At 55.4% G+C, this 9,940-nt stretch overlaps 1 protein-coding gene across 1 annotated transcript in view; it reads right to left on the reverse strand.

The window, feature by feature from the left end:
• Positions 1-1,976: 1,976 nt before the first annotated feature.
• The window catches only part of Slc38a12 (solute carrier family 38 member 12), a 62,277-nt gene continuing 54,313 nt past the window's right edge, over positions 1,977-9,940 (reverse strand). Inside the window, exon 10 of the mRNA XM_048452055.3 lies at positions 1,977-5,511. Coding sequence (XP_048308012.1) covers positions 4,751-5,511 — 761 coding nt within the window. The 3' untranslated portion in view covers positions 1,977-4,750. The remainder of the gene's footprint in view (positions 5,512-9,940) is intronic.

The following is a 9,940-nucleotide window of genomic DNA, read 5'->3' on the forward strand; positions in this document are numbered from 1 at the left end:
GGAGGGGGAGGCTCCCAGCAGCATAAGCCATTTGGTATTCAGGGCCAGTTCCACCTATTCTGAGACAATTCTGCTCAGTATGGGGGCTCTGGGGGTGATGAAATTGAGTTCATCACTTGGTCTCCCTGAAAAGGGAGGCTCTTGCTGGCAGGGAGAGTGGCTGTCTTGACAGGCTAGGAGACCTCCCTGGGAGCCTGACAGTGTCACAGTGGTAAAGCCACAGGTCTGTTTGGGTAGTCTGCCAAGCTTGTAGCCCATGTCTCTGGAAGGTGGGCATAGGCACCATTCTGGGTCAGGCATGGTTCAGCCTCACTGTGCTGAAATTTTCAGGTGGGACAATCTGCCCACCTGTCCAGCACCCCAGGCTCCCTCTGGGGTCCTCAGCAGTGCAAGAGGACCTTGCACTGTCACATAACACTGATCCTGGGGACCTCTGCAAGGACGGCTTTCACAACCTTTCAAATGTCCCCATCAGCAGTTACATCAATTCTCCAACGACTGTGAGGGGAGCGAGCGTCCGTAACCGCTCCAAATGTGAAAAGCATTACTGGGCCAGGCAGACCCTTTTGTACCGCTGCGATGGAAAGCCGGGGTCATGCTGTCCTCTACAGGTTAGGTGGGTCGGACACTGGCAGATATTTCTTCCACGTGACAGAGAGGGAGGCAAAGTTAGGGGAGGGGAGTGCTGGGCACAGCACCCTCTGGAGCCCAGTGTCCTGGGCCACACTTGCTCATGCCGCCTCCTCAGCCTCCAACAGCACTGCTTGGCTGGGGGCCACCATAACCATGCCTTCTTAGCTTTGTTTTAGGGAAAATGGCAAGGTCAGATACATTTCTGTCATGGCCGGAGTCTGACTACCCTAAGAAGGGGTAGCCCCCTTTATTATGGTTGCAATCACTTAACTGCCTTATGACTGCTCACAAGGTGAAACCAGGAAGCAGCAACAGGTGGAGATGGCGAGTCTAGGTGAGGACAACACTGCACCCGGGAAGGGAGCTTGACATTGGACCCCCCTGCCCCAGACAGTGGCAGGGCTAATTGACAACCTTCAGTTTCTGGGTCTGGGTCCTCGTTTTCCCATCCTCCTGAGTCAGGGTCTGTGTGCAGCTGTGGGAGAAGGTCGCACCAGGTGAGTCTGGGAGGAGGCAGGAGGTTGAGGCTGCTCTGCTTGCTGCCCAAGATCATTAATAACCAAGAGCTGGAAAGATAATTAAGAGTCAAACGTGGAACTGAGCCTGCTGGTGGCTCCAAGGAAGGCTGGCCCAGGTGCCAGCAACCTGGTTCTTTTCTAGGAATGCACAGAGGGGCAAGAGGGTGTGAGGATGGATGTCTCCGCTTCTGGCTCCTGGTGGAAGCGTCCATGGCTCTCTCGTGCCTCTAAGAGGAGGTAGAAAGCCCATGCGGGGAGGAGAAACATGAGATCATAGGAGAGAAAGCGGCCAACACAATGCCCTAACAACCCCCACCTTCAATGCTGCTTTTTCCTTTTGATGCAACATGCAAAGGCAAGGCCCTGCCACTTGTCTCACAGCGGGACATGCTTACAGTCTGACCCAGTTCCCTCCTGTGGCTGCCCTAGCTGCTTCCCCCATTTGTTTTTAGCCAACAGCTCATATGCACATCAGCAAACGTTTTCCAGAGAGCCAGTGCTCAAAGAGGGGTTGGCGGGTGGGGAGAGACATGACATTTCTAGCCACGTCCCTCTGGTTTTACTTACCTTGCTCTTTACAAGTGGACGGCCACCCTCAAGGTTCCTAGAAGGTGAGGGAACCACAGCCAACCCTTCTCTTCCACAAACCCTCCTAGATTTAGACTCTGGGGCAGTACCCTGGTTCTGAAGTGTAACTGACAGTGGCTACAGGACAACCATTTTGGTAGGAGGTGATAAAGCTATGCGGTATCTGGTAGGCTCAAAAGAGTCCTCTCGGTCCTGGGTGAGCAGTACAGAGCAGCTAGCGAATGACTAAGGAGACAATTGTCGGTGGTAGCAGCTTTATTAAGGACTTTGGTGCTGGGCTAAGTTCAGTCCTTTCATTCCCATGACCTATGACCGGAAGGTACCTAGAAGAGGGACAGTTACAGATGCTTACTGCTCAGAGGCCACAGGGTCTGACAGTTTGATCCTCACAATGCCAGGCATGTAGCATATCCCCGGGAAGGAAGGTCGACAGGGCTTGCCTGCAGCCTGGCTGTTGAGTGGCCCCTGGCAACAGTCGGTCTGCAGGGCTCAGCTTTCTTCTGCCCCTGGGTCTGGAACCACCGGCTACCTCTCTTCGGGTCCCCGAGGAAGCACTGCCTGTTGCTGCGGCCGCTCTTGGTCCCATGTAGAGGGGACAGCTGTGTGGCCTTGGGCCTGGCCTGGTGCCCACTGCCACTTTCTGTCCCTCAGCAGTGCCTCCTAGCCTGTCACCTGCCATCTGGCCCAGCTACCGGCCTCAGGTGAGGTGCAGCCAGAGCTCCTGGCACTGTGTTCCCATGCTCAGCTGGGCCTGGTGCTTTGGTGGAGAATGCTCATTCCTACCTTGACCTGGCCTGCCCCTCGGACTGGTCGGGCGCGATGCAGAGATGGCAGTGGCAGCTGCTGAGTTCCAGACTTCCTCCAGGGAGACTTGGATGTGGGGCCAGGGTGGGCTCCTCTGCTGTCCTCCCAGCCTCTAACCTCAGGGCCTCTTAGCAAACAGACATCATGGCCTGGCCTATCATCTTACCCGGGGGATACAAAAACCACACCCAGGAATGGTAAGCCCTTTGAATCCTCTTTGTGCCCAAATGTTCTCTGTCAGTGACAGAGGCCTGGTGGGGTAAAGAAGGTGACCTCATGTGACTTCTAGCCGACCAGACAATAGGTGGAGACGGAAGAGCAGAGGACTCAGACGGGCAGTGGTCACTGGGTCTCTCCACCATCCTCCCTCCTTGGCTGGGGCTTCCCTAACTTAACTTGGAGATGGAGGGGAACACAGCAGCCACCCCACTGCTGTGTGTGGCTCCAGATTGCCACATAAATCAACCTGGGCTTTATGATGCTAATAAATTTTCCACCAAAATTTGGTTTGGAGCCTGGGGGCGGGATGAGGTGTGTGTGTTGCAGGAAGATGATTTAATTTGCTTTGTCCTTAAGCAAGAGGGAGAAGGGTGTGTACAGATGTTTAATTGAGTTCTCATCAAGCAGTCTGAGCACAGGAGGATGTGCAGTCTCCGCCCTGGCCTCTTCCGCACCACTCTCCCCACTTGGCCCACCCTGGGGCAGGGTCTCCTAGGAAGACGCTGCAATGGCAGGAGGCTGTAGGGGTGTCTGTTTTTCATACGGATGGGCAATGACGATGCTTAAGAAACTACTAACATGGGACCGCGGTGAGAAAGCTGAGGACAGGCCCATGGTGACCTAGAGAGTCTTAGAGGCAGGGATGCAGGGGCCGGAGGTAGCAGGTGCTGCCAGTAGGTCCCCCATTCCTTGCAGGTTCTGCACAGACCCCTGTGCAGGGTCCTGGGACATCCAACAGCACAGCTGAGCTCAAGCGCTAAATATGGCAAGATGTGGAAGGGAAGGGGGAGCTGGCGCAAGTTCCCTCGTGAGGGTGGAGCAAGGCACTGAAATCAAGAGGGAGGGGCAGTGGTCTGAGACCTTTCAACCCAGAGGCAGGTCTGTCCAGGGCAGGCAGGACTAGGCCCAGGGTTGGGGCAAATCAGGGTCAGGAGGGATCCCTGGTGCCCGAAGCAGAAGGCACATCAAAAATGCAGTTCATTAAATCACTCCTCATTCCAAGGCATTGGGCCTGGTGGGTGCATGCGTGACTGGCTAGGAAGTGGCTGGGGACCTGGCCTCCTTCACCTCCTCTAGCTCCACGACAGCCAGCCACCTGGAGAGTCTGGCCACTGAGCACCCAAGACCAGGCTCCTAAGGGTACCACCTTAGTGTTGCAATGCAGCATGGGAGCAAGCTGGGCTGCAGAACACAGGCTTGACCTTTCAAAGAGGGGCACTCTGTTCTTTCCCTGCCATAGTCCAGAACAGTTAGCCACTACAGTGTGGGTGGGGTGGTGAGGGCAGCTTCTCACGTGGTGCCTCGCACTTCAGGAGATCCCTGGGCTCCGAAGGAGAGGCCGTGGAACAGAGGGTCCCTGAAAGGGTTTTACACTCCACGGAAGGGATGCTTCATCTGCCTGTCACACCAGAGCTGGCACCCACAGCAAAAGCTCTCATAGCTCTTGTCTAGGGACCCTGGTGCCAATTAGCACTTCCTGTCCTTGTCACCAGAACTGGCCAGACCTCCCACAGGAGGAATACTTAGCAACTTTCAGGACTGTCAGGAAATGGGCCCTGCCCATCACAAACAGGCCAGGCTTGGAGAGCCAGGGCCTGGGACGCGCCTTTGAAGAGGCAGCAGCTGCTAGTGGACGGCCGCGGATGCAGAAGGGGTTCTGGGGTCTAGTATAAATAGCAGCAGTGCCAGCGCTGTCTCCCCCACTGCATGGAGGAGGGAGCCAGCCTCCAGGGGCAGGAGTGGAGGAACACGTGTGACAGACTGGGTCCATCGCAGAACCTGGGGACGACCATGTTCCCAGGCAGGTGGGCTGTCCTGCAGGGTGAGGACTGGGTCAGGAGAAGACACCAGCTGGAGACATAGAAGGCCTTCTCCAAGAGCCCCAGGCTAGCATGCTCACAGAGACCTGGGTGGCAGCTAAATCCTGATGAGGCGAGGAGGCCGGGACTAGGCTGGCCTTGCCTCCTGTTGTCAGACACATCCTGCTATCAGAGCTGGGTCTCATTGAGGACAATGTTGGCTGTGACAAAGAAGAAGCAGAAGAAAGCCCACAGTAGCACAAAGGCCACCCAGAAGGTGTGGCGGAACGGGGACCTGTGCTTGTTGACAGTTCCGTAGCCGAAGGACAGCTGGGTGTCCTTGCGGCAGAGGTACACCAGGAAGGCAGGGATGACATACTGGATGCCAGTGCCTGCGTAGGCTCCTGTGATGCCCACCAGGGACTCCAGGTCATGAGTGCAGAAGGCTACCAGAATGGGAGGCACCAGCGTGATGGTGGGAAACACCACACGGTCTACCACCCATGGGTACGTGCCGCCCTCACGGTGAAAGAGTGTCTTCCAGTTGTTGCGCAGGGTCACCGCAATGATAGGAAAGTTGGTGCTGATGGTGAACACGGGGAAGAGGCCCAAAAAGAATCGGACGGCAGTCAGGCCCACAACGTCGCACCTTGCAAAATTGAGGGTGTACATGTCCATGAGACTGTCGCCACGGAAGCAGAAGATGGCCGTGAAGGAGAGAAGCCCATAGAAGGCCAGGATCAACGCGTAGTCCAGGAACACCAGGCGTGTGATGTGGCGCTTGGAGGAGATGGGGGTGATGAGGGACGGCAGGGAGTGCTGGCACATGAAGGAGTAGACACAGACCCCAAACAAGTTCCGGACTCCCAAGAAGTTGGCCAGGGGTGGGTGCCCCTCTCCTTGCCTGTTCCCGATACGCACCAGGGCCAGCACAATCATGATGGCGAAAGCTGCAAGACAAGGCAGGGGTCAGTCAGAGAGGATGAACCGCCTCACCCCTCAGTCTTTGCTCTGCAGGGCTGTGCCCTTAAGGACTGAAGCCCAGGGCAAGGAACCACAAAAACCCCCACAGCTGTGCAGGAGCTGCCAAGCTTGTGAGGGTTCTAGTTACCCATGTTTGGGTCTCCCTCCTCTTCCCAGAAGCAGGGGCCTGGGCATGATCCAGAGAAAGGAGAAACTGGCCTGACAGCAGGACAGTTCAGCCTGGTAAGGAGCTACCAACTCCCCCCCTCGTCCTTCGAGGACTCTCCCAGGGACTCTCAGCTTCCTGTCAAGGGCAGACTTGGTCAGCATGTATCCCTTCTCTCTTCCTTGGTTTTAAGATTCTGTGCCTGTGGAGCCAGGTGTGGGGTGCGGGGAGCCCAGGGATGAAAGGCATGGCACATTCGGGGGGAGACATCCTCTTCAGCAGAGTTCCCTGGCTTTGTGTGGGTCAGAGGCCAGGAATACTGGGAGCCGTGTGCAGGGCTGGTCTTCAGCAGGTGGAAAGTAGTGAGGAGTCACTCCAGGGAAGAGAGGGACCCGAGAGCCTTGCTGGAGACAGGCGAGTCTCAGGACTGGTCCCAAGGGTGGCAGCAAATGCCATGTGGCTCTGTCCTGGACTTGGTGTCAGTCAGGGACAGGAAATTTGCCGAGGAAGGGCATCTATGACCTTATCTGCTCAGAGCAATCAGGCTAGAGGCAGCTTGGCTTTACCCGGCAGCCTCTCAGGCCCTCCACCCGTGGACTGCTCACCAGCCTGGCTTCTAGAACCCGAGTCCCTGAAGATATCCAAGCAGAGGACTCACTATGGCACAACCAATGGCCGTGGGTTCCTGGCAAGCATCTTACCAACGAAGATTGTATTTCTAGATCTCTCTGGCTACTGATATCTGCCACTAACATCACCCAGAATCGCCACTGGTGACTACTCAACACACACAGAGACCCTGTCTCTGTCTCCATTTTGAATTTATATATCCCTGTTGTCTCTATTCAGAACAGATCTGACACGTCCTGTAGTCGGGGACAAGTCCACAGGGCATACGACACTTTTTTGTAAGTGGTAGGGGCTATAGAAGGGGCTGACATGTCCCTTCCGGGAGCTCCATCAGAGGATCAGGGTCTCTTCCTCAGTATGAACCTGGGGGCACCAGTATTTCCCCCTAGGGCACCGCTGCACTCCTTGGTTCTTGGGAGAGATTTTTCTGCAGGACCCACAAGAAGCCAGGCCAGTGTCTCTTCCCACGAGGACACCTGGGAGTGGGCTCGAGTCGTTTATTACTTTTAATCAGAGCTGCCTGACGTGGTGGTGCAGGGCGGGGGGGGGGGGCAGGCGGGGAGGAGGGAGCTCGGAACATGACTATGAAAACTGCCAATAAAGAAGATGATTTGTTTCAGCTCACTCAGCCGCTCGCTTCCACCCGCCTCCTGCTCCAGGGCATCACAAATCTTTCCAGCCCTGGCCAGTCAAAGGGACGCAGCAGCCTAGTTCCTCTCTCAGCCTCAGCCCACGACCCCAGGAGCCACCCCTGGGGTGTAGGCAGCTTCAGGAAGTATGCTGAGGCACAGGGTGGGGGAACCCATCAGCTGACCGGAGATGGCGCCTCGTGTGCTAGTGAGGGCCCCTTGACCTCAGCACAGCACAGCAATGCTGCTCAGGAGCCTGGTAGCCGGCTCTTCCGGAGCTGGGAGCAGGCAGCTGGGCCACTGTTGGGGGGGGGGGCACTGGATGAAGGCCAAGGGAGTAGCTGCTGTTGCAAAGCAATATTTAAATTGTGTTTTGCCATCACCGTTTGGGATGCCACCTGTGACCTGGCCTTGGTCCAGGCCTTGGCCACAGCCAGCATGAATCTGGAAAGATGCCAGTGGAGAAATCCTGCAGCTGTCTGTTGCGTGACCTTGGCCTTGGGTCTTGCAAGTGGGCAAAAAGGCGGGAGGAGGCTGGCTGTTGAGGTAGATGCCAGCACTTCATGGCTGGGTTCCGCCTCAGGTGCTGGCTGCTCTTTTCTGTCCTCTGGGAGCAGCCTCAAGTCCCTAACAGCTATGAACAGGTGCCGGCTGCTTGTTCAGGGTGGCCACCTGGACCACTCTGGCTGGGCTTCCCCCCTACCCCCGTACTACAGAAAACCCAAGGCTGCTCCAAGCAGCAGGTTCCCAAGCGATGACGCTGACTTTGTAAGTGTGTGTCTACATGCCTTCCACCACTCCAGCATTGACTTCTGACCTGGTCTTCCAGGGGCTGCATCCTATGTCAGGCTTTTCTAGAACTTTCAGGATGGGCTATAAAGGTGTGGCTGTGGGTGATACAGCTGCACAACCCCCCCCATAACTAGTCTTATCTGTTAATGTTATTCCAGAGACTAGTGGCCCACCTAGTTCTGTTAAAACCTCTTTATCCAAAACCTCTACTTCCCAGCTGGGTCTGATGGTGTAGGCCAGGAATTCCAGCTACACAGGAGGCTGAGGCAGGAGCATGCTGGCAAGTTGAAGGCCAGTGCCTGGGTGACAACGTGAGCTAAAGGCCAGCCTGGGGAAGTAAGTGAGGTTCTTTCTGTCTCCAGATAAAAGTAAGCGGCTAGAAAAATGGCTCAGCGGCAGTTAGGAGCTCTGAGCAGCTGCTCTTCCAGAAGATCTGAGCTTGGGTCTCAGCACACAGCTCACAGCTGCCTGTAACACCAGTTAGGTGCCCACACGTGCCCACACGTGCCACACACTTAAACAGACATTTACATATAAATAAAAATTTTTTAAAAAATTAAAGAGGGCTACAGTTGGAGCTCAGTGATAAATTGCTTGCTTAGTATGCACAAGGACCTAGGTGTAAGCCCCAGTAAAACACACACACACACACACACACACACACACACACACACACACACACATACTTTCTCAAAACTAAATTTGTTCTAGAGGGCCATTTTGTGGAATGGCAGCTTCTTCTTTGTGTATGTGTGTGCGTTTTAAGACAGGGTTTCTCTGTGTAGGCCTGGCTGTCCTGGAACTCACTTTTTAGACCAAATTGGCCTCAAACTCAAGAGATCCGCCTGCCTCTGCCTCCCGAGTTCTGGGATTAAAGGTGTGCGCCACCATTGCACAGCGAATGGCAGCTTCTCAATTATCACCCAAAGGGGACAGGCTCGTCTGTGTTCCCTTTCTCCCTCCCTCTCCTTAACTACACTGGGTACTGTCTGCCAAAAGTGGGAACGGCACAGAAACGCCACTGGATCAGGTTGGGAAGAGTGCAGCATCCACGTCTAAGAGAGAAGGTAACCCGTGAGGGCCTACTGTGCTCTGGGCCCAGTGAACAAAAGGAGACACACCACACCAGGAGAAGGCAGGGAGCTCTACACATGTGTGCCAAAGAACTCTCAGGGGTCACAGGTGGGCTCCCTTGTTGGGGCAGAGGCCTGAGGGAGAGCCCTAGCCAAGAACCTCTCCACCACCTCGAGCACACTCAGATGGTACTGATCCCTGGGAACAGGAAGGGGAAGGGAAGCATGTTGGTCTGGCTTCCAGGCAGTTAAGTTCAAAAAAAATATTTATGTATGTAACTAGACAGACACTGAGAAGGGAAGGAAGCTGCAGAGGTAGGTCCCAAGACGACCAGGGTGCAAGACTAAGCCCCACTCTCCTGGGACCAGACTCCTTTGTCCCTGATGCTTCCTGCCTTCCCCAGTACCCAAGGCACAGAGTTCACGGGCTATCTCCTAGATTGATCGCCCCGTCCCTGGAGAGATGGCTGCTCCAAAAACTCATTAGGTCTGCTAATAAATCAAGGTGAAATAAGATGACAGGCTGTGAGCGACAGACAGTGCGGGAGGCGCCCAGGGGACTGCTGTGCCACCCTGGCTTACAGCCGCTGCTCACCTCTAGTGGCCACCGAGGCACAGACGGACATGGAGGTGAGATGGCGAGCGGTCCCCAAACATCCAGGATGTCCCCATCAGAGAGGCAGGGGTCTGCCTTCTTGCAGCACCTGCAGCCCCCGGGGGGCAGGGCCAAGTGTGTCTGTCTCTGCCCTATCCTGAACTAAGCTCTCAGAAGCCATATCTGCATGCACCTGTTTTCCACACCGGAAGTCACACTCCACAGGGTGTCGAGAAGCATGGAGGAGTCAGGGAGAACTCAGAAGGCTGGTGAAAGTATCACATCAGGTCACATGGGGACAGTAGGCCTGGGCAGACCATCTGAACAATGATGGGGATGGGGGTGAGGGCGCAGGAGACTTTTATTATTTCTAGAAACAACTGCGCTGGTTTTGTATAACCTGAGACTTGGCCTTGACTGTCACTCACTCATTCAACAGTCTCACCGAGTGTCTGCGGAGTGCCGACACTATTCTGGTCACTCAGGGGTAAGTAGCCAAGAAAGATATGGGTCCTGTCCTTGTGAAGTCCA

Source organism: Myodes glareolus, chromosome 9 (assembly GCF_982192425.1).
Source record: "Myodes glareolus chromosome 9, mMyoGla1.1, whole genome shotgun sequence".
Lineage (NCBI taxonomy): Eukaryota > Metazoa > Chordata > Mammalia > Rodentia > Cricetidae > Myodes > Myodes glareolus.